This window comes from Bos javanicus, chromosome 14 (genome assembly GCF_032452875.1).
Source record: "Bos javanicus breed banteng chromosome 14, ARS-OSU_banteng_1.0, whole genome shotgun sequence".
NCBI classification, from domain to species: Eukaryota; Metazoa; Chordata; class Mammalia; order Artiodactyla; family Bovidae; genus Bos; species Bos javanicus.
This window is the reverse complement of record NC_083881.1, coordinates 8439084-8463913: the sequence shown is the minus strand read 5'-3', so window position 1 is coordinate 8463913 and position 24830 is coordinate 8439084. Positions and strand designations below refer to the sequence as shown.

At 45.2% G+C, this 24830-nt stretch overlaps 1 protein-coding gene across 4 annotated transcripts in view; it reads right to left on the bottom strand.

Moving 5' to 3' along the window:
- Window positions 1-17418, bottom strand: part of DNAAF11 (dynein axonemal assembly factor 11) — a 70791-nt gene extending 53373 nt beyond the window's left edge. For all 4 annotated transcript variants that reach the window (XM_061438567.1, XM_061438569.1, XM_061438570.1 and 1 more), the window contains exons 1-2: window positions 17281-17418; window positions 5638-5805 (exon numbers count right to left, since the gene is read on the bottom strand). In XM_061438567.1, the coding sequence (XP_061294551.1) occupies window positions 5638-5805; window positions 17281-17290 (178 nt within the window). In that variant the 5' untranslated portion in view covers window positions 17291-17418. The remainder of the gene's footprint in view (window positions 1-5637; window positions 5806-17280) is intronic.
- Window positions 17419-24830: the final 7412 nt, after the last annotated feature.

Below are 24830 nucleotides of genomic sequence, written 5' to 3'. Positions count from 1 at the left end.
ATGGCATCTGGTCCCATCACTTCATGGGAAATAGATGGGGAAACAGTGGAAACAGTGGCTGATTTTATTCTGGGGGGCTCCAAAATCACTGCAGATGGTGATTGCAGCCATGAAATTAAAAGATGCTTACTCCCTGGAAGGAAAGTTATGACCAACCTAGATAGCATATTGAAAGGCAGAGATATTACCTTACCGACAAAGGTCCATCTAGTCAAGGCTATGGTTTTTCCAGTGGTCATGTATAGATGTGAGAGTTGGACTGTGAAGAAAGCTGAGCGCCGAAGAATTGATGCTTTTGAACTGTGGTGTTGGAGAAGACTCTTGATAGCCCCTTGGACTGCAAGGAGATCCAACAAGTCCATTCCAAAGGAGATCAGTCCTGGGTGTTTATTGGAAGGACTGATGCTGAAACTGAAACTCCAATACTTGGGCCACCTCATGCAAAGCGTTGACTCATTAAAAAGACCCTGATGTTGGGAGGGATTGGGGGCAGGAGGAGAAGGGGACAACAGAGGATGAGATGGCTGGATGGCATCACTGACTCAATGGAAATGAGTTTGAGTGAACTCCGGGAGTTGGTGATGGACAGGGAAGCCTGGCGTGCTGCGATTCATGGGGTCACAAAGAGTTGGACACGACTGAGTGACTGAACTGAACTGAACTGAACTGAGATGCCAAAGATTATAACAGAGGTGCCAAAGATTGTAATAGAGTCCATACCCCAAACAGAAATACGTAAAGTTATCATTGTTAAAACTGCACAATAAAATACCTTTCCTTCTCCATTTTTGTTATATGTATAACCCACTAAACGCTAAACTGTATAACCTCTAAATGCTAACTGGTAGAAGGAAAGTTAAGATTTGTTTTGTAAGGGTTTCCTAGATTAAATTAAATCAAGGACAATGGGCCAAACTGATTAGAAAACAAAAAAACCCCAAAAATCTCTATAAGGAAAAATATACAGAGCTTCCTAGGTGCCTGGAACAGGGGGTTACTGTTCTAGGCCAAATCATCCTGGGATCAGTTCCCACCCAAAGGCTTTATACAACCAGACCTACAAATCCATCCCCAGGAGCTGATCGTGGCTCAGATCATGAACTCCTTATTGCCAAATTCAGACTAAATGGAAGAAAGTAGGGACAACCACCACTAGACCATTCACGTATGGTCTAAATCAAATCCCTATGACTATACAGTGGAAGTGACAAATAGATTCAAGTACCTGAGGAACTATGAACAGAAGTTCATAAGATTGTACAAGAGGTAGTGACTAAAACCATCCCCAAGAAGAAGAAATGCAAAAAGGCAAAATGGTTGCCTGAGGAGGTCTTACAAATAGCTGAGAAAGGAAGAAAAGAGAAAGGCAAAGGAGAAAAGGAAAGATATACCGATCTGAATGCAGAGTTCCAAAGAATAGCGAGGAGAGACAAGAAAGCCTTCCTCAGTGGTCAATGCAAAGAAATAGAGGAAAACAATAGACTGGGAAAGACTAGAGATCTCTTCAAGAAAATTAGAGATAGCAAGGGAACATTTCATGCAAAGATAGGCTCAATAAAGGACAGAAATGGAATGGACTTAAGAGAAGCAGAAGATATTAAGAAGAGGTGGCAAGGATACATAAAAGAACTATACAAAAAAGATCTCAATGACCCAGATAATCATGATGGTGTGATCACTCACCCACAGCCAGACATCCTGGAGTCCAAAGTCAAGTGGGTCTTAAGAAGCATCACTACAAACAAAGCTAGTGGAGTGATGGAATTCCAGCTGAGCCATTTCAAGTCCTAAAAAATGATGCAGTGAAAGTGCTACACTCAACATGTGAGCAGATTTGGAAAACACAGCAGTGGCCACAGGACTACAAAAGGTCACTTCTCAATCCAGTCCCAAAGAAAGGCAATGCCAAAGAATGTTCAGACCACCACACAATTGCACTCATCGCACATGCTAGCAAAGTAATGCTCAAAATTCTCTAAGTGAGGCTTCAACAGTATGTGAACCGAGAACTTCCAGATGTTCAAGCTGCATTTAGAAAAGTCAGAGGAACCAGAGATCAAATTGCCAACATCTGCTGGATCATAGAAAAAGCAAGAGAATTCCAGAAAACGATCTACTTCTGTTTCATTGACTATGCTAAAGCCTTTGAGTGTATGGATGGCAACAAACTGCGGAAAATTCTTCAGGAGATGGGAATACCAGACTACCTGACCTGCCTCCTGAGAAATCTGTATGCAGGTGAAGAAGCAACAGTTAGAACTGGACATGGAACAACGGACTGGTTCCAAATTGAGAAAGGAGTACGTCAAAGCTGTCACCTTGCTTATTTAACTTACATGTGGAGTTCAGCTCAGTTCAGTTCAGTTGCTCAGTCGTGTCTGACTCTTTGTGACCCCATGGACTGCAGCACACTAGGCCTCCCTGTCCATCACCAACTCCTGGAGTTTATCCAAACTCATGTCCATTGAGTCGGTGATGCCATCCAACCATCTCATCTTTTGTTGTCCCCTTCTCCTCCTGCCGTCAGTCCTTCCCAGCATCAGCGTCTTTTCCAGTGAGTCAGCTCTTCGCATCAGGTGGCCAAAGAACTGGAGTTTCAGCTTCAGCATCAGTCCTTCAAATGAACACTCAGGATTGATCTCCTTTAGGATGGACTGCTTGGATCTCCTTGCAGTCCAAGGGACTCTCAAGAGTCTTCTCCAACACCACAGTTCAAAAGCATCAATTCTTTGGTGCTCAGCTTTCTTTATAGTCCAACTCTCACATCCATACACAACTACTAGAAAAACCATAGCCTTGACTAGACGGAACTTTGTTGGCAAAGTAATGCTTATTTAACTTATATGCAGAGTACATCATGAGAAATGCCAGGCTGGATGAAGCAAAAGCTGGAATCAAGAATGCAGGGAGAAATATCAATAAGCTTGGATAAGCAGATGACGCCACCCTTATGGCAGAAAGCAAGGAGGAACTAAAGAGCCTCTTGATGAAAGTGAAAGAGGAGAGTGAAAAAGTTGACTTAAAGCTCAACATTCACAAAACTAAGATCATGGCATCTGGTCCCATCACTTCATGGCAAATATATGGGGAAACAGTAGAAACAGCGGCAGACTTTATTTTCCTGGACTCCAAAATCACTGCAGATGGTGACTGCAGCCATGAAATTAAAAGACGCTTGCTCCTTGGAAGTAAAGTTATGACCAACCTAGATAGCATATTGAAAAGCAGAGACATACTTTACCGACAAAGATCCATATAGTCAAAACTATGGTTTTTCCAGTAGTCATGTGTGGATGTGAGAGTTGGACCATAAGAAAGCTGAGCACTGAGGAACTGATGCTTTTGAACTGTGGTGTTGGAGAAAACTCTCGAGAGTCCCTTGGACTTCCAGATTAAACCAGTCAATTCTAAAAGAAATCAGTCCTGAATATTCATTGGAAGGACTGATTGTGAAGCTGAAACTTCAATACTTTGGCCACCGGATGTGAAGAACTGACTCTCCGGAAAAGACCCTGACTTTTGGGAAAGTCTGAAGGCAGGAGGAAAAGGGAATGACAGAGGATGAAATGGCTGGATGGCATCACCCACTGGATGGACATAAATCTGAGCAAATTCTGGGAGCTGGTGATGGACAGGGAAGCCTGATGTGCTGCAGTCCATGGGGTCACAAAGAATCAGACATGACTGAGTGACTGAACTGAACAAATCCACCCCCCAGTTCAGGCCGCCCTGAGCCGTTCAACTTCTGGCCAGGCCTGAGGCTCATGGAGAGACTGTGACCAATGGAGATTCTGCAAGCGGATCCTCTAAGGCTCTGAGTCAGTAAGTCTGGGGTGAGGCCCTGGCCCCATTTTAACAGACCCCGGACAGGTCTCAGGTGACCCCTGGAGCCACACCAAGCAGAACCTACCCCCGACCCCACCGCCAGCCCGTCTGGAGCTCCCTGGGAAGAACAGAGCTTCAGCAAAGGCAAGTGTTTTGCAAACTGCTCCCTCTAGGGCCCAAGAGCACGTCTGAATCCTCCAGAAACAGTTGTACTTGCTTAAATAAGCACCTAAACGCCTATGGGTGGAGTTGTGCTGAAAAATCCCATTATTAGGATTTAAAAGCATGTTTAATTTAAGAATACTTTGGAAGCAAAAATTCAAGCTTTCTCACAGCTCTGAAAAGGACTGAAACACTATGCTGCTAATTAGTGATTGTGACGGACCAGCTGTGGAGATGAAGATTTCGGGAACTCTTAGAGAGGCACAATTAGGACAACTCTCTAATGCCCTCGTGATAAAAGCGGGTGGTTTTCTGTAACAGCCTTTTTGATAGGACAATGTGCCAGAGTTTCTAATTTCTGGTAAAGTACAAGATGCCGAAAATAAGTATCTGAAGGAATATAATGAATTTTAATAAATCTTCTAAAAGTATGCAAATTCTAGACTTTTTGTTTCCTTAGAGCCCATTTTTGGTTATCCAGTAAGCTTCAGGTGACTAATTGCATCACCAGAGCTTCTAACCACAGCGATGCTACCACTGGGGGCCAGGTACTTCTTTCTGGTGGGTGGTGAGGCGGGCACAGGCCTAGGCACATGGTTCCGTTCAGCTCTGATACCACACACGTCTGTGTGTCAGATGCTGTTGGCTCCTTTTCCAGATTCAAGACTAAGACACAGATCAACAGTTAACTGACTTGCCCAATGGCACAGTTTTTTTAGTGGCAGAGGCAGGGTTCGAACCTGGATCTACGTGCTCATACCACTAAGCTTCTCTGTGGCTTTTCTCAGGGTTGGGGGGGGGGCGCTCCTCCTGTTTCCATGTGGCAGGACCCCCCATTAGTGGGACTCCACAGGCTTCTCTTCTCTCTGCTCCCTTAACTCATTCTTCCCAGGGGTGGGGGTGGCAATTGGATGGGGAGGGCCGACTCACCTCATGGGAGAAGGAACTGGGCGTACCCGTCCACTCTCTCCTGGTCTGGGGTCTCCACCCCCTCCTGCCACAAATCACATAGGGAAGCCTGTGGTGATCGAGTTCTGCATGCAGCTGGGTGGTGTGTATGTTTAATTCTGGGGACACTGCAAGAGTAAGCCATACTCTCAAGTTTTTACTAGTTATATTGCTGATTTTGGGTTCTCCATCTACCTGTTTATTTTTACCTCTCATTTCATTCCAAACTGGAGCAGCAAACAGGGCTGTCATTGTGAACCCCTCTCAATACCCAATCCTGAGCACGATTCCTGGCACACGGACTTTCTTGATACATGATAGCAGTAGACCTAGCTATCCCAGGCTGGGATCTGACAAGGATTTCCTCAGTTCTCACATAATCCTTTCAGGTTCATGACAAATGCCTGCATTCCTCTCTTTGACACTTTTTAAAAATCAGATTTTAAAGGAATAGGTCAACTAATGTGTTCTCAGCCATCAACGGGTCCTCCTGACTCCTTGATGGAGATCCCCGGGGCAAAAGAGACAGACCGGGCACAGAAAGGCTCGGGGAACCAGTTTCATCAACAACCACTGAGAGATGGTTGCGTCTATTCCTCCATGCAATTCTCTTTCTTCCTCTAAGAAATAACACTGCATTTGCCAATATTCTGCCATTCAAAATGTTAAAGAAACTATGAGAACAAAGTCCTGAAGACTTACCAATTTTTCCGATGAGGTTATTTTGAAGATAGAGGATTTTTAAATCCCGGCACCACTTGTCAATATGCTCTAGTCTTTCTATTTCTTGCTGATGCAAGGAGAGTTCCTCCAGGGAAAAAATTACACAGTCATTGTGCTCGGCATTCCGTCTAATGAGATCTTCTGTGACTGAAAGAAAATGTGTTATGTATTACATCTCCATCCCCATTAATATTAAGCTATTAATGCACTGGGTTTTCCTCGCAGTGAGATGTGAATTCTCCAGGCCCAAGTCATTTTTCTGAAGGAAAGAGATCAGAGAAGTGCTGCCTCCTGTTGGGAGTTTTTATGACACTAGTGTAACTTGGAAGAAAGAGGCGATGATCCATTTTGTCTTATGCTGGAATCTACGTACATTTCGCTGGATGGATGGAGACCAAGTTGATTGGTAATGACCATGAGGATTGGGATCCTGAGGTGGTATCACATCAAACTGGGTGAGACCCACTAAGTAATCCAAGACGGAGGCATGGCACAGCTGACAGAGGGCAGAAACAGGAGAGCATCTCCATTCAATAGCCACAACCATCCCGTAAGGAAAGGTTCACTTATTCATTCATTCACCTGGTATCTATTTAACTAGAGTGGAAGAGACAGAAGAGAAATAACCCCAGATTTTACAGGGCAATCTTATAAAGCAACCACCACTGGATCTGTTTCCAGGAGGAATGAAAGAAGCTGATCACAGAGGGAGGGGTTGCAAGAGCCCCACTCCCCCCTGACAAGAGTGATGCATAGCACTGGGCTGGCCTGATGCCACAGGCCAGGAACATATGATGATGGTGGTGCCAAGGGACTGGGGACACCACTTGTGTCCACGGTTGCAGCCAAGAACAGGATTCGAATCCTCTTCACAGTTGGGTTGTAAAAACTTTGGGTTGGCCAAAAAGTTTGTTCAGCTTTTTCTGTAACATGGAAAACCCAAATGAACTTCCTGGCCAACCCAATATATAATAAAAACAAGGAGGCAATCACAATGGAGAATACTTGTACTTTCCAGTGCTATTAAAAAAACTATGAATCCATTTGAACCCTCACATTTTAGGTGGAATGTGGAAATAATCACATCCATCCCACAGGATAATAAAGCTTCTCCTCTTGCCATTTACAGGGTGCCAGGAGTTGTCCTAAATGCTTCGCGTGTATGAACATGTGAGTAGGGACCATCGTTATTTACATTTGTTAGATGACAACTTGAGGCTCAGAGAGTTTAAGTAACTTGCCAGGGTCCAGCTATTATAGTAAGTGCTGGAGCCAAGTGACGGTGTGCTCTGAACCACCATGCTCCACTGCCCCAAGTGTGAGCAAAAAAGAGCCTCTCAAAAAGCCTCAAGCTTCCTGAACATACAAGCTCCTCTAGTGGAGACAGAGCTCTCCAGGTGCCCCTCTTCTGCATCACATCCTTACAGGTGAAGTCTGCCTTTTTTAAACAATGTGAAAACATGTACGAACTCCATCATTTGCGTGCAGTTAGCTGAACCCCCTGCTACATCCAGTGGTGAGAGGCGGGGTGCGTGTAATGACCATTCTTTGGAAGAAAGACCAGGGCAATGCAGAGGCTGAGAGATTCGTTTCCCAGGTGGCACAGTGGTAAAGAACTTGTCTGCCAAACAGGAGACATAGGTCCGATCCTTGGGTTGGGAAGATCCCCTGGAGAAGGAAATGGCAACCCACTCCAGTATTCTTGCCTAGGAAATCCCATGGATAGAGGAGCCTGGTGGGGTATAGTCCACGGGGTTGCAAAGAGTTGGACATGACTGAGCGATTGAGCATGCAACAGCAGAGCTGGCTGCAAGCTAGGTCCTGGGAGGGGGCAGGCCAGAGAGGCGAGTAGGAGGCTAAAGGGGCAGCCTCCGCAGCCCTGCTCTCTGGGATCCCTACCGCGGGCTGCACTCTGCCATCTCTGGACACCACTGCTGTCATTAAACTGGCTTAAAAAGACTGCTCTAGTCAAGGAAAAGAAAGACAATACATGTTCTGAAAACCAAATTTTTAAGAGAAGGGAATTAAAACTACTCTTCCCACCTCCCACTACCAAAGTTGGTTCTAACAGCTGGAATCAGCTGCGGACAGCCAAGTTGAGGACACATCAAAGCTGCTGTGTAAAGTCAACCGTATTACCTGCCTCTGCAGTTGATGTCCAAGAATGCTCTTTACAAGGATGCAACGTGGGTTAAGGGGTTGAGATGACACTACCAATGTTACATCAGCTAACTTGATGAAATGTGGGAGTGATGCGCTGTGATGATGCAGACAGACCCTAGATGACTAACGGTGTGTATGTGACTCAAATGACACAAATCCATGGGGCAGGAAGTGGACTTTGAGGCCTTGCGTCCATTAGACCTGGAGTCAATGGGCCAGAAGGATGAGCCCTTCCAGAGCCTGTGCCCTCCCCTGCAGACCATTGCCCCCAGGCGGAGCAAGGAAATCCTCTGCCTCCAAGTCCCACACTGGCTGCTTCTGCAGGCCACGCCGTCGGGCACGCACTCCTTCACCCAGAAGTGTCCGAGGAGTGGCTGCTTTCTGGGGACATGGATGGCTTGGAAGTGTTGGCTGGAGTGTCTGCCCTCATATGTCGGCAGGAAGGACCAGGCTAGAGCCAGGGATGGCAAGAGGAGGGAGGTGTGGGCAAGGGAGCTGGCACAGAATCCAATGAGCTTGGGAAACATATACTGAATGTGGCGTTCTGGGTTGTTATGAAGGTATACTCGTCAAGGAAAGAAGATGCGTTTTATTTAGCAGTTTGATGTATAACTTGATACATGTGCCTCCACTTATATTCCTGCCCCAGTTCCCCAGTTGCCCTGGCTGAAGGCTTGGTTGGGTACCCAGCTTGAAGACAGCCTAACTCGAACCCTGCAAGAGCTGTCATCCAAGGATATGGTTAAGGTGAATGTGTGCAGGGCATTCTGATTGCATCTGGAGAAGCCTCGCCTGGTCTCCGGCCTGAGGCAGCTACACCAGCATCTGCACAGGCCACGTGCTGCCTCTTGGGGATATGAAAGGTGTCACAGGTTTCTCCTGCTCTACAGTTGTGCAGGCTTTTCTGATCTGTCCAACCCTGGAGACTTGCTGGTCCCTCCAACTGCTGACTGAGTTCCCACTGATGTCGAATGTTGAAAGCGGTGTGGAGGGGTGGAGGAGTTGGCATAAATAACAAATTGATACACACACACACACACACACCCCCACATGGGAGAGGGGGGGCTAAGGTTCATTCAGCACACTGGGTAGTTTTGCCCAACGGCAACAATGATACACAACTAGGATAGATTAAAAGAAAATGGAAAATCACAAAGGAAGGTGGAACTGTGAAAGTCTGGAGTTTCCCAGAGGCCCTTTTCTGAACTCCTCTACATTAAGCAAACCACTGTGCAGCATACTGTTTCAGAGTGCTCAGGAAATTGTTCCACAATACTGCCTCACCTGTAATGGCAAACATCAGTACAAAAACCAGGGTCCCCGAGAAGCAATGTATCAGAGTATCTACCTGGTGCATGGAGATTATAGTGCTTCAGACTTTTAAAGGAGAAAACATTTTGCAGTTTTATGTACAGTTTAGACCAAACATTCTTTAACTCCAAGCAGTATTGTGTACCTTTAGAAAGCCCTACTCCAAATAACACAGCCCTGCATTTATGAATAAATCACTTGAGGCACTTAAAAAGGCTTTGGAAGCATTAATGCATCCCCATAAGACTATCTCAAGACAGATGGTAATACAATGCCTATTTCTGGGAGACAGTGAAGGACAGGGAAGCCTGGTGTGCTGCAGTCCATGGGGTCACAAAGAGTCGGATACGACTTAGTGCCTGAACAACAATAATCATATGGTAGAGGAGAACATGCCAAGGCACTTACTATATAAAACATATTGCTTTCATTTCCTTCTTGGGGAAAATTCAAACAGTAAAATACAAGACTCAGATAGACACCGGAGAAGGCAATGGCACCCCATTCCAGTACTTTTACCTAGAAAATCCCATGGATGGAGGAGCCTGGTAGGCTGCAGTCCATGGGGTCGCTAGAGTCAGACACTACTGAGCGACTTCACTTTCACTTTTCACTTTCATGCATTGGAGAAGGAAATGGCAACCCACTCCAGTGTTCTTGCCTGGAGAATCCCAGGGACGGTGGAGCCTGGTGGGCTGCCGTCTATGGGGTCGCACAGAGTCGGACACGACTAAAGCGACTTAGCAGCAGCAGCAGATAGACACGGAGAAGTATCTCACCTATAGAAGGCTGTAACCAATATCTGAATGAGCGGTTGATGAAGGATACTGACAGTTATAACCACAGATTCATACTCATCTCACTAAAAGAAAAAGGTTTAATGGAAACTCGTGCAGAGGCTTCTTTTCAATTCCTTAATATGACTGGGTTCTCGATACCTTGAGAGAGCATCCATGAAAAGACCCTACAGGGTGGGCAGGGCAGAGGGCAGGAGGAGAGGTTTTCAGGAATATCAGAGGTTGTCACGCTGTGTTTGCTATGACAGAGCTTTTCTAGAACAAGGTTCTAGAAGCTCACAAAGCCAACAATGCAGTGTTTGTCCTTCAGGCTTTGTATCATGTTTTGTAAACAACTCACCCTTTCTTGCCAGGGTACAGAAAAATCAGTAATGTATGCTTAAAGCAGATTCTGCAGAATTTTTAAACATCTTGAAAAACCAGCGGACACATACATGAAACAGAGATTTAACATAAATACATAGAAAGGGGTTGTTGCTGTTGTTTAATCCCTCAGTCATGTCTCTTTGCAAATCCATGGACGTAGTGCAACAGGCTCCTCTGTCCGTGGGATTTCCCAGGTAAGCATACTGGAGTGGGTTGCCATTTCCTTCTTCAGGGGATCTTCCTGACCCAGAGACTGAACCCACCTCCTGCATTAGCAGGTGGATTCTTAATCACTCAGCCACCAGGGAAACCCAAATGACGGGGTCACAAATAGGTAAAGATTTCATCTTGTAGCATCTAAACTTTTTTCCTTTTCTTGTTTTCCATGGAAATTTTTAGAAACAGGATTTCTCAGTCACTTGCCCTGCCTCTTCTCACTGACTCAGGGTTATCTGATTGTTGGTGGTCACAGGGATCCCATCACACAGTTAGGGCACTGACAGTTACAAATACGGACAGACTATACAAGGCAAGGACAGAAGGATCCAGAAAGTACTGTGAGTTCAGAGGAGGGAGTGACCCATGCTACAGAGCGACAGAAGAAGGTCAAACAGGGCATTATGGAGGAGAAGCCTGGGCTGAATCCTGAAACGCAAGTAGACATTTGGCAGATGTACCAGTAAGGAAAGCACACCACAGGCCGTGACAGATGCCATGAGGCCCAGCTCCCCACTTCCGGCCTGAAGATGACTTCCTGCTGATGGGAGGGCAGCCCTCAGCTGCCCACCTTCTTTGAAGTCACCCCAGCTGCAGAGACATCTCAACCAAAATCATGCCCCTCCTCCCAGGAAAGCCTGAATGATATGGGGCTATAAAGGCCCAGCCCTCTCAACCCAACTTGGGAAAAACCAGAGGTCCAAGTTCAGAGCTCCTTTCACAAGCTCCAGGCTGGTTAGCTAAGGCCTTTGTTAAGATGCATCCCAACCCGATTTCCCTCTCTGCTGGACCTGGCTTTCTTGTCCAATGACACCTCCTCATACACTTCCTGCACACTTGCCTCCACTGAGAAGTCTGACTCCTGGGGAACCCAGCCTGGAAGAGTGGACACCGCAGGTGGTACACAAGAGCAGCCGCTGCCTTGCACAGAGCACTCTGCGCCTGGTCCCCACTGACAGCAACCTCACATGGCGGAAGGTGCGAGCCAGTCCCTGGGTCCTCTTTCCTAAGGACCATCAGCCCAATACGAGGATTCTGTGCTCGTGACCTAATCACCTCCCAAAGGCCTCACCTCCTAATAGCATCACCTTGAGGGTCAAGGTTTCAACTTACGAATTTTGGTGGGAAACAAACATGGATACTAGTGGAAGGGAACACACGGATAAGAGTGATGCAATCAGGCATTAGAGAAATACAGGGGAAATTGTAACTTAAAGGAAGATTGTGTTGGGGTGGCTACCACTGAAAACACAATTTACAAGGTAAGGCTGAGAGTCACAACCGAACATTAAAAGCTGATTGTGAACACCAGACTCCTATATTGGTAGCAAATAAAGAGGTTTTCTCCCTGAAAGTGAAGGACAGAGAGAGCTGAGAACCAGGCCAGGGACTAAATCACTAGAGAAGCGGAGCCTTCAGGTTCCAGACATGCTGGGGTCACAGGCACAGGATTTAGCCTCCAGCCTATGATAACTAAAAACCAAGACAAAATACAGGAAAATAATGTTGTTTTTTTAAACTTGTCATTGAGAAGTCGAAAGGAAAAAAAGTATTTTGAACAGAATATAATATGAAGAAAATAATCAGTATATCAAAATCTGTGGGGTACAGCTAAAACATAACTTCGAAGAGATTTATAGCACTAAATGCCTATAGCAAGAAAGAAAAGAGGTCCCAAATATCCGCTTCCTCTTTGAGAAACAGATCCCAAGATGACAAAGATGCTGGAATGAGCACACGAGAACCTTCAAGCAGCTGTGTTGGTTTCCTACAGTGGCAGTAACACATTACCACAAACTTAGCTGTTGACAGTTCCGCAGGCCAGAAGTCAGATATGGGTCTCGCCTACCTGATACTGGGGTGTCAGGGGGATTACATTCCTTTCTGGAGGTTCCAGGGGAGGACCCGTTTTCTTGCTTATTTGAGTTGCTGGCAGAATTTGGTTCCTTACAGTAATAGGACTGAGTTCCTCATTTTATTGCTGATTCTCAGCTGAAAGCCCCCCAGATTATAGCAACTTCAGCAGCTCAGAAGTTTCTGCCTCCCCAGCTCAAGAAGTTTGCTTGAATTCTATCTCCCTTTACCGCAGCAGGAAAGTTCCTCTAGACAGAAAACTGGGGTAACCGTGGGGCACAACTTTTGCATTTCCCTTCTCGCAAGGGGCACAGTTATGTCCTGAAAACAGCTACCTTATTCATGTTGCCCAATTTCACAGTTCTTTACAGAGGAAGGTTAACTCCAATACCACTTACTCTATCAGCGCTGCAGAAAGAAGCCCTAAAATGCCTCCTATTTATGACTAAGCACTTTAACCAAGCTTTTCCAATGGCTTGTCTCAAGAGGGCTTCTGTGGTACTTATTTCAGACTCTTACAGGGAGGATTAAGCATCCTATGCAGGTAAAGCATTCAGCAGGCTTATGGAACACTCTCCAAGGAAGACTGGATAAAGACAAATTATGCACAAGTTTAAATCGTCAATGTTCAAGTGCACTGTCTGAGCAATTTCACTGTGACCACTCATATAAACTTAAATGAATATAATAGTCAAACTATTTTAATTTTCTTAAGGCAGAGAACATGTGCCAAACCATTCCTCTTTCAGTTACATTAATGAATAATTATAGAAAGGAAATAACTGTTCCAGCCGTAAAGCATTCTATTGTCAAATAAATTAAGTTAAAAACAAAGTTAAGCAAATCAGCACAGTCTTTAGTACACAGTTCAGTCTGAAAATTAAATTAGGTCTTCCATAAAAAATAAGGGCTTCTCTGATAGCTCAATTGGTAAAGAACCCACCTGCAATACAGGAGACCCCAGTTTGATTCCTGGGTTGGGAAGATCTGCAGGAGAAAGGATAGGCTACCCACTCCAGTATTCTTGGGCTTCCCTTATGGCTTAGCTGGTAAAGAATCTGCCTGCAATGTGGGAGACCTGGGTTTGATCCCTGGGCTGGTAAGATCTCCTGGAGAAGGGAAAGGCTACCCATTCCAGAATTCTGGCCTGGAGAATTCCATGGACTGTATAGTCCATGGGGTCACAAACAGTTGGACATGACTAAGGGATTTTCACTCACTCCATAAAAAATAAAACAAACTAAAAATCCTCTATTTATCCATAATTGTTTTTTCTTATTTCTGAAACTTTGTTTTATGTGCTTAGTATGTAAAGCCAAAGAATTATGCTTTTGAACTGTGGTGTTGGAGAAGACTTGAGAGTCCCTTGGACTGCAAGGAGATCTGACCAGTCCATCCTACAGAAAATCAGTCCTGAATATTCATTGGAAGGACTGATGTTGAAGCTGAAACTCCAATACTTTGGCCACCTGATGCAAAGAACTGACTCATTTGAAAAGATCCTGATGCTGGGAAGGATTGAAGGTGAGAGGAGAAGGGGATGACAGAGGATGAGATGGTTGGATGACATCACCAACTCAGTGGACATGAGTTTAAGTAAATTCTGGGAGTTGGTGACGGACAAGGCAGGCCTGGCATGCTGCAGTCCATGGAGTCGAAAAGAGTCGGACACAACTGAGCAACTGAACTGAATTGACTGATGTAAATCTATGCAATTTCTTTAAAGGATGCTTTTCTTGGAAGCATCCTTTCATCAAAAAGCTTTTTCTGGTGTAGCTAAAATGTTTATAAAAAGCATTTCTCAATTATTCATAGGTGTGTGATGAACTAGCCATATGATATCAACAACATATCTCAGCTTGAAATTGGGACTTCCCTGGTAGTCCAGTGCTTAAGACTCTGAACTTCCAATGCAGGCGGCTTGGGTTCAATCCCTGGTTGGGAAACTAAGATTCTACATGCTGCTGCTGCTGCTGCTGCTGCTAAGTTGCTTCAGTCGTGTCCAACTCTGTGCGACCCCATAGACAGCAGCCCACAAGGCTCCCCAGTCCCTGGGATTCTACAGGCAAGAACACTAGAATGGGTTGCCATTTCCTTCTCCAATGCATGAAAGGGAAAAGTGAAAGTGAAGTCGCTCAGTCGTGTCCGACTCTTTGTGACCCCATGGACTGCAGCCCACCAGGCTCCTCCATCCATGGGATTTTCCAGGCAAGAGTACTGGAGTGGGGTGCCACTGCCTTCTCCGCCTACATGCTTCTGCTGCTGCTGCTGCTGCCAAGCCGATTCAGTCGTGTCCGACTCTGTGCGACCCCATAGATGGCAGCCCACCAGGCTCCCCCGTCCCTGGGATTCTCCAGGCAAGAACACTGGAGTGGGTTGCCATTTCCTTCTCCAATGCATGAAAGTGAAAAGTGAAAGTGAAGTCGCTCAGTCGTGTCCGACTCTTAGCGACCCCATGGACTTCAGCCCACCAGGCTCCTCTGTCCATAGGATTTTCCAGGCAAGAGTACTGGACATGCTGCTAGGTGTGGTCAAAAAAAAAAAACAGAGAGAGCTTGAAATTAATGGTAAACAACACTGTCCACCAAATGAATTAAGACTTAAAAGTACGAAACGCGATTTAAAGGATTTGTTACAAGCAGCTGATGAAGTCTACAATATAACAGGCAATGCATTAGGAGGATGATTCTAACTGGAGTTTCCTATTTAAGGTGAACTGAGAGGAAATAATATAAAACTGATTTTTCCTCTATGTGCCTTTAAGAAAATGCGGACACTATGAAAAGCCACTGAGCTGGACCTCAAATTGAATGCTAACTTATCACATAACAAGTACAAAGTTTGAGACCAGATGCTTAAACCTTCTGCATAACAGAGTCCATCTATATAGTTTTAAAGATGGTGTGAACTAGAGACCACTGAGCATCCTTCCAGTAATAACATCCTACGGCTTTGAGGGTACTTAACTTCCCCTGGCAAATGCATACACAGATCACATCTCAAGAGGCTAGCCACCCTAATTTGATAGTCACAGTAGTATCAATACAAAATGAATTCAATATTAATTTTAAGAAAGGAGTTCTTTTTTCTCTAAATCATAATCTGCAGTGAGAGGTCAGTGCAGAGAGGCACTAATTATTTCATTTTCCCCCACTCACTGCTCCCAGGCTTGATCTTGCTCTCTCTGGGCAGACATCAACACTAAAAGTAGTTTCTTTGACTTTCAACATGAGAGCTCACACTACGGCCTCTCTTTTCCTCACCAGACCTTCCCTTATTCTCAGGAGACAGTGTAGACACAGATTAAAGAAAGCCAGCTCTGTTCAGGTTCACATCCCAGATACATTGCTGACTGTGTGACAATCGGCAGGTTGCTTAACCTCTCTGTTCTTCAGATTCCTCAACTGCAAAATGGAGGTAGCGTCTGTCTCACAAGATTTTTGTGAGAACTCAAGGAGTTGACACAGAGATGCCACTCAGAACATTGCCCTAGAAGGCAGCAAGAACATGACGATCATAAGCCCTTATTACCATCTTCTCTCGGAAGCTCAAGTTTTTTCTTCTGATGTAGAGAGTTCAGAACTGTGGAAAGAGCAGTAAAAGCCAAGGAGCTTGTATCTTAGTTTTTTATTCCATCGTGACTGATATTTTAAAATAAGCGTTGGCTTTCTTCCTCAAAGGGAGAAGCTCCAAAAGGGCTGGCCCTCCTCTTTTGCTCACCACTGCACCTGCAGCATCTGACACGAGGTGTATCAGTGTTAGTTGCTCAGTCACGTCCGACTCTTTGTGACCCTGTGAACTGCAGCCCGCCAGGCTCCTGTGTCCATGGAATTCTCCTGGCAAGGATACAGGAGTGGGTTGCCATTTCCTTACTCCAGGGAATCTTCCTGATCCAGGGATCAAACCCAGGTCTCCCACATTGCAGGCAGGTTTTTTTTTAACCGTCTGAGCCACAGGGTAGGAACTCCAGTATGAGTCTGATATGTTAATGATTTAACAAATGAAAGTGGACAGGATTCAAAGGCAGAGGGCAAAGGATAATCCACGGAAAAGTAAAAAATATTGATAAGCAAAAAAGAAAACAATGGGATGAGGATAAGGGAAGGGAGAAGAAATAACACTCTCAAGATTTGGGACAGTGTAAACATTTAAAATCACCATCCCCTTTCCACCACCAGACTGTCAGCTCTTCCAGGGAAAATACCCCACCATCTAGCACAGTCTCTTGATTTAGAAGTATTCACTATGACACTTCTACAACAAGTGATAAATTCAGGGTAACTGTATAAAAGTGCAATTTGGAAAGGTCAAAGATAGTGTCGGTATTGGAATAGTTCAGCCTGAAATAATTGGTACAATCTAAAATATATAAGTAACTGCTAATTCTGCCACTTCACAGTGTCTTGGTATATTCATAATCATATTTACAACACTGACTGTAAACAGATGCTATTACTGCTTTCATTTTGGAGGTGAGGAAGTCTCACAGCTGGTGGCAGGAAGGTGCACGAGGTAAGGCCATGGGGTCGGGTCCCTCAACCACGAGGCTACACTGCTCCCAGTGGGGCTCAGAGACAGCGACTAGCCCACGCTGCAGGCAAGGGAACGCGCGGGCTCGAACCGGGCGTGTCTGACGCCAAGACGCTTAGACTTTCCACGAGCCCTTCCATCAAGTGCCATGCCTTTCTCCCCCAGCCCCACGCCTGCCCCACTTTACAGATCGGGAACCTGGGTCTCGCCGGGGCCAAGCAGCCCAGCCAGTCGGCGCAGGGCCTGCCCCAGCCGGGTCTGCAGAGGGCCAAGGGCCGGAGGGGTTAGGATCCGCGGGCAGAAGGGGCGTCGAGAGTCCCGAGAGGCCCGGGACGATGCCTAGAATGGGGACGATCGAGAGCGGAAGATTGGAGGGGGCGCTTACTCCGTCCCATGTCGCCCCTCGAGGGTCTCGGGCCCGGGAAGCTCCACCAGGACCCGCCAGGACTCCCCAGTCGCCTCGCAGTCTCTCCTCCGCGCGTCCGCACCTGGGAACCATGGCAACGGGGACTCTACGGAGGCCGCGCGGGGCCAGGCGGGGCCGCGTTTCCCGACTCTGGAGGGGCTGGGAGGAGAGTCTGCCCCAGAAAAGATCCGGGTGTCCCATAACCCAGACCTAGTCCTCCTCCACGGCCCCATCCTCCATCTCGGCAAACTGCTTCCCTGACCACAGATCAGCTGGCCAAACTAAACACAGAACCACAGGACACTCTGTTTCCTGAGGGGAGCTGCCTCCTGAGTCCCCTTAGCCTGTCCTTTGCTCTTTTCTCTTTGTATTTGATTTAAGGCCTTCCACACTGGAATCTGGAATCAAGATTGCCGGGAGAAATATCAGTAACCTCAGATACGCAGATGACACTACCTTATGGCAGAAAGTGAAGAGGAACTAAAAAGCCTCTTGAAGGTGAAAGAGAGTGAAAAAGTTGGCTTAAAACTCAACATTCAGAAAACTAAGATCATGGCATCTGGTCCCATCACTTCATGGGAAATAGATGGGGAAACAGTGGAAACAGTGGCTGACTTTATTTTTCTGGGCTTCAAAATCACTGCAGATGGTGATTGCAGCCATGAAATTAAAAGACGCTTGCTCCTGGGAAGGAAAGTTATGACCAACCTAGATAGCATATTCAAAAGCAGAGACATTACTTTGCCAACAAAGGTCCGTCTAGTCAAGGCTATGGTTTTTCCAGTGGTCATGTATGGATGTGAGAGTTGGACTGTGAAGAAAGCTGAGTGCCGAAGAATTGATACTTTTGAACTGTGGTGTTGGAAAAGACTCTTGAGAGTCCCTTGGACTGCAAGGAGACCCAACCAGTCCATTCTGAAGGAGATCAGCCCTGGCATTTCTTTGGAAGGAATGATGCTAAAGCTGCTTTGGCCACCTCATGCGAAGAGTTGACTCATTGGAAAAGACTCTGATGCTGGGAGGGATTGGGGGCAGGAGGAGAAGGGGACGACAGAGGATGAGATGGCTGGATGGCATCACTGACTCGATGGACGTGAGTCTGAATGAAGTCCGGGAGTTGGTGATGGACAGGGAGGCCTGGCGTGCTGCGATTCATGGAGTTGCAAAGAGTCGGACACGACTGAGCGACTGAACTGAACTGAACTGACACTGGAATCGGCCCACACTCCCGTTTCCCAGAGGTGTGACCTTAAACTTTTTTAACCTTAATTTCCACCTGTTCGATGAGTACTGATAATAACCTCCAAGGATCATTGTGAAGCTTTAATGAAATAATTCAAGTGAATGAAAGACACTTAAAAAAAAAACAAAAAACAACTGACTCAGTATTTAGGGGATCAAGCAGGCTACCCAGGAAAGGTGCCCCATTCTCTGAAATAACTTCTTCATCTTGAGACATTTTTACAGAAATCTAGGGTAAGAAATCCTTCTTATAAGAGGAAGGTCTTAGACTGACATTCTGGTGGAATAGAGAAGAGATGTGGGTGATAAAATGGGGAAACCAGGAATATTTACTTCATAATTTGTTATGGGCCAGGCTGGGGTGGTTATTCTGTGTCCTTTCTCCACCCAGCATCACAAGACACTGTGTTTCTTAGAATCAGAGGACCCATGGGTCATGCAGGACAGGTGTACAGTGTGCTCTGATTGTTACAGTCCACTGATAGGAAGGGAAATTGGGAAATAAATCACAGTGTGACAGCTCCAAGTGAAGTCAAGTTCATTTCATTCCAACTGAACGTGGTAGTTTAAAAAGCCTTGCTGTGTGTCTGCTTATGCAAACCATTATTCAAAATAGACTTGTTTCTTTGGCTCTTGGAAATGTAGCAAGATGAGCGGGACTTCCTGAGAAAACTGCTGCAACATATTCTATATTTAAGTGGAAATAAATTTTAAAGAGGGTTTTAAAAAATTCCCATAACAGCAAAACAGGCTTCCTACTTCTTTTGTGCTGGCTAAATTCCAAGGACACTGACCTAGAAAGTTATTGGGTTCTTATTATATAATTCAGTATTTTTATGATGTGTAACAAATACTTTGGTTACAGCTCCATTGCATTAATTAACTTTGCATTAATTTTCCTTCTGAAGAATTTCCTCATTGCAGCTTTATAACAAGTAAACCAATCATCCATGCTTACCAGAACTTAAAGTTTCATGTTCTTCCTTTCTTTCTTCTTTAATCTAGAATTTCCCAGTGGTGGATGGAAAGGTTTAAACATGCATGGATCGAAATTGGGTTTTCCCAATGGCTCAGCAGGTAAAGAATCTGCCTGCCATGCAGGAAACAAAGGAGACGCAGGTTCTTTCTCTGAGTCAGGAAGATCCCCTGGAGGAGGAAATGGCAACCCACTCCAGTATTCTCACCTAAAAATTCCCCTGGACAGAGGAGCCTGGAGAGCTACAGTCCATGGGGTCACAAAGAGTTGGACATGACTCAGCGATAAAGCATACATGGATGGGTAGAAATTAGTCTACATTCCTCCCATTGAAAGGCAGTGTCACTCTCCCTCACCTTGAATCTGGACATGCTTCTGCCCACTTGAACCAGTCGGGTACAGAGAAAGAGGTGCTGTGTGACTTGCAGAATTAGTTCATAAAAGTTCATGAAGCTTCCACTTTGCCAAACACTGACTTATGGAGTCCTGAGCTGTCCCATTAGAAGTCTGACTACCCCAAGGCTGCCATGCTTGAGAAGCCAAGAATAGGTACCTCCGCCCGCCAAGCCCTAGCCTTCCAGCTCTCCCTGTTCACATGGCAGATATTGAGTGATGCTGTCTCGGACCTTATAAATCAGCCCATCCATCTCTAACTGTAACTAAGTGGCTGATCTCTATCAATGCCACATGGTACAGGAGAATCACCCAGCTGATCCCTACATCAATTCTTCACCCACAAAATCATGAGATAACTTTGAGAGTAATTTTCATACAGCAGGAGACAACTGAAACGGTGGTCATGACTGCTGTGGGACATGGACAAGTCTCTTCCCTTGTACTCTATTTGTCAAAGTGAGGGGAAACACACCTAGATTCAAAGGGTGGACAGGTCCTTTCCACTGCATGTTTTTGGAATGGTTTAATGGTGTCCAAATAAATGAAGTTCGTTATTTGCAATTACTTGATTGGAATATGTGTGACTGATCTATGCAGAATTCTGTAGAAGGAGATGACTCATTTAGGCAGGAATCTGGACTCAGTGGTTTCTCAACATCCTTTTGAGCAGCTTCAGTCCTCTGAGGCTTTTTTCTCATTAAAGCAGGTGTCAGTGTCCTTGAGCACTAATCTCATACAAACTGAGACCATTCAATAGGTTGTCTGTGTTGCTCATATGCTCAGTCATGTCTGACTCTTCGCAACGCTGTGGACTGTAGCTGCCCAGGCTCCTCTGTCCATGGGATTTCCCAAGCAAGAATACTGAAGTGGGTTGCCATTTCCTTTTCCAGGAGATTTTCCTGACTCAGGGACTGAACCTGTGTCTCTTCATCTCCTGCATTGCAGGCGAATTCTTTACCACTGAGCCATCGGGGAAGCCTGGGCAAAAAAACAGCATTTGATTCTGTTTGCTCTTAGAGGTCCAGCCCATGGGAAACTCCCAGAAGTAGGGTTCGAAACACCACAGAGCTCAAGTCTCCCCCTGACTCCAAGACTATGTGCCGTCCATTCTTTTTGTGCCCAGATCAGCCCACCTTCCTTGGTCCCATTAGGTGGTCTCCAGAGTCTAAAATTCCACACCTGTGAGTTCTCTTTCTGCTTAACTAGACCAATAATTAATTCTTACCTGAAAAGGAAAGCAGTATAAAACATTGATGTGTGCTTTAAAGCCCGTTAATTAAACTGAAATCCTTCACTGTCAGAGCAGATGAGTATACAGCTGTTTGGGTAATCCTTCTATTACATCCTACAGCACCCATGGGAAAGGGTTCAGACTCAGCTAGTCATTGCCATGAAGAGCACAGTCTTACTAGTGGCAGGTCACAAGTGAGCTCAGAGTCTGAAAGATAGAATAAAACATTTTCTTCATTTCCCATGAGGCCAGCCCCTCTTGGATGGTCATCGGCATGCCCTCTCCCTTTCTGGTCTCCTGAAATGTTTCCTTACTTGCCCCCAGCCCAATCTTTCCCCACGGCCTCCCAGCTCCATCCTGCAATGCCCCATGGACATTAGTTGTTTCTGGACCCTCTCCAGCCTCAGTGGGAGGAGATTAAGTCTTCCAGATTCTTCTGAGTAAAGCATCTCTAACACAGAGTAGAATCTTGCTCCCAACTGTCACTTATAACCTTATGTTTGAAGTGGACATTTGTTTTGTCTCCATATTTATTCCTCTGGATCTTGTTGGAGGGTAATTTAAGGTGCCAGCTTCCTGATATAGAAGCCAGAGTTACCCACACTACCCTTTTGTTCTATTGCCAGGGTCAGTTTTCATTACTGTCAACAAAGAACCCTAACTGATACAACTTTGATAATTATGATGCTAATAGATACCCTTCCACTAATTGGGATAATGAGCAGAAACCAAAAGGTAAAGAAGATAGAGGGTTCAATCCTGCCTCTGTTACCATCCAAAGAGTGCAAACCATCAATACATATGTCCCTAGAAGGAAGAAACATTGATCTCAGAAGGCTGGTGACCAAAGTTTTTCCCTGATTAGTTTATTTGCTTCAAGCTCAGGAATTCTGTCATTTTCTAGTACCTTCTGGAAGACATGCACTAGCAAGGGGTGAAGGCCTAAAAGATTGTATACAAGAGGAAAATAAAAAATTGTATCCACTTATTTAATTTTCTCTGAGAACTGGCTAAGCAGCAGCTTTGTTCAGGTTTGTGTTAGCACACCTGGGTTCAGCTTATAGAAGTCCCAAGATGAATAAGACTTTTATTTGAGAACCACTGAGCTCTATTAGCTATGGACAGGGATATGAAAAAAATCGAAATCCACAAAAATTAAAACTGTATCCCAAAAAACATTAATCCTCCCTTAATGTAATCTACAAAGATAAACTTGAAATGAGGCCCCTGGGGAAACTGCAAGTAACTGCCAATTTTGCTAATGATAATAAGTTTATTTTAATTGCTAATATATTCCTAATTACTCTAGTTCTAAAATGTTTACTTCACTGTCAGTCATCTCCTTTGATGTATGTTCTTTGAAAAGACTTTGTCATATCAACCAACCCTTTTCAAGTTGGGTGGCAGCTGCTGGAAATGATCTCACCTTCCTTATCACACAAGCACCATTTGTCCTAAGGCAGAAAGAGGCCTTGCCCACAAAATCTTCTAGAATTCATAACCTCCCATTTCAACTTAGAGAAAAGTATATGTTCAAAGGCCTTGATTACATGAACAGAGGACTGACCCTGTCTGTTCCAAATTCTGATCTTAATATAATCTTTTATTTGCTCTGTCTCCTTTTGCCTACCTGAATGTGTGTTTGTGTTGTGTGTGTGTGTGTGCGTGCCTGTGTGTACTCAAATAATTGTTTCAAGAATACTATGTAGTTGGTGAAAAAATTTTTCATCTGGGTGGGCATTAAAGCGTCCCATTAACTCATTTATTTATCTTTTAACAAGCATGTACTGAATCCCTAGGGCTGGGGATACAGTGATGACTGAGATTTAAAAGTTTTGGCCATTCGGAAAATTATATACACATAGGGGAAGACAGACAGTAAGCAAGTAAACAAAGACTACATAAGACATTTTGATATGATAATGTGGATTATGAAGGAAAAATGGAAGATGGAATGAGTTCGGAGGAGGGCTACTTGGGCAGTCACATAGGTCACATTTAGGAAGAGACCTGAATATGAGAAGGAGTTGGTTACATGAAGAACTAAGGGAAGATTTTTCCCAGGGAGAGAGAAGAGGTCAAGCTCTCAGATGGCGAGAACCCTGCCCTGCTAAAGGGGTGGAGAAAGGTGACTGGCGTGTTGGAACAGATGAGCAAAGAACAAGGGCTAAGGGGCAGGAAGGAGGCTGACAATCATGCAGGACCTTGCAAGGCTTTTATTACAAATATGATGGACATAGACACAAATAGAAACCACGTGAAGACCCAAGGATGAGATGGCTGTCTACAAGCTAGGGTCAGATCCTTCCCTCCCTGCCCTTAGAAGAAACCAAGCCTACTGACATTTGATTTTGGACTTCTAGCCTCCAGAACAATTGAGAAGATACTTTTCTGTCCTTTAAGCCTCCTAGCTTGTGACACATCATTACATCAACCCCAGCAAAGTAATATAGGAGTCAAGGAGGACTGTTGGACTTTTTATTGGGAAAGCCAAAAAATGGAATTACCATGAACTGACATGGTGAAGTCAGTGGATAGGGAAGATCTGGAGGAGGTAGGATTCGGAAGCTCTGTTTTGCACATGTTAAAATTGAGGTGTATTTTAGACATCTGGGTGGAAATTGTGAGAGGTCAACTGAGTATGTGAATGTGGAGCAGAGCTCCAAGCTGGAGACAGAGTTGGAGAGGTCACGGTTTGTAGAGGTGCTTACACTCGCATGCATGGATAAGACACTCTGGAAAGGAGTTTAGACAGAGAAGAGGTCCAAGGACAAAGCCGAAGATATTCTAAAATTTGAAAGTTGGTGTATGTGGAAGAGTTAGCAAAGGAGCTGTGGAGTCCTGCCCCAAGGCCACAGGTGCGAGGCCTGGTACTAAGGCCACAGAAGCGGAGCCCAGAATCAAGGTCACTCCGAAGCTGACTGAGCCCCTTTGCAACCATTGCCAAAAGACCCCCTGATCATCACCAGCCAGCTTCTTGACCCCAAATTAGGCAAGAATGCCCACCTCAGTAGTCACCCTATAGCACCCTAACCGATTACCTAACGTCAACCTTCTGGCAGAAATTTTCTCTCTCTTGAGGTTATAAAAATTGGCTACTAACCCATGAAAAGCATCAGCTCTCCCTGGCCTGTCAGGAGGTGCCACCCTCCTGTGCTCACAGTGCCCACATTATCTCTGCTCTTTGCTCTTAATAAATTCACTGCCTTCTGAAATGATCTGTCTCTGGAAATTCTCTTCCAACCCGTGCTCAGACTGCCTCAATGGGAGAGACAAAACCAGTGAGGTAGGAGGTAAAGCCAAGTAAGAAACGTGCTTTGAGAAGGAGGGAGCGACTATGTGAAATGCTGCTATAGCTCAAATCAAATGAGACCCACACTGGATTTAGCAACATTGAAAGTCCTTGCAGCTTTGACAGGGGCTGCTATGATGGATGGTTAGAGTGAAATCTTGATTGAGTTCAAGAAAGACTTGGAGGAGGTGAATTAGAGACAAATAAGTACAGAAGACAAGCCTACTAAGGAATTGTTCTACTACTAGGAGCAGAGAAATGGAAGAAGAGAGTTTTAAGGGGTGTGGAGTCAATCAAAGGCTTAATTAAGGCAGGAGTTATGACAGCATAATCAAGGCTGCTACTGCAGAAGGGAGAAAAATTCCTGGAGCCTTTTCTATGAATAGATAAGA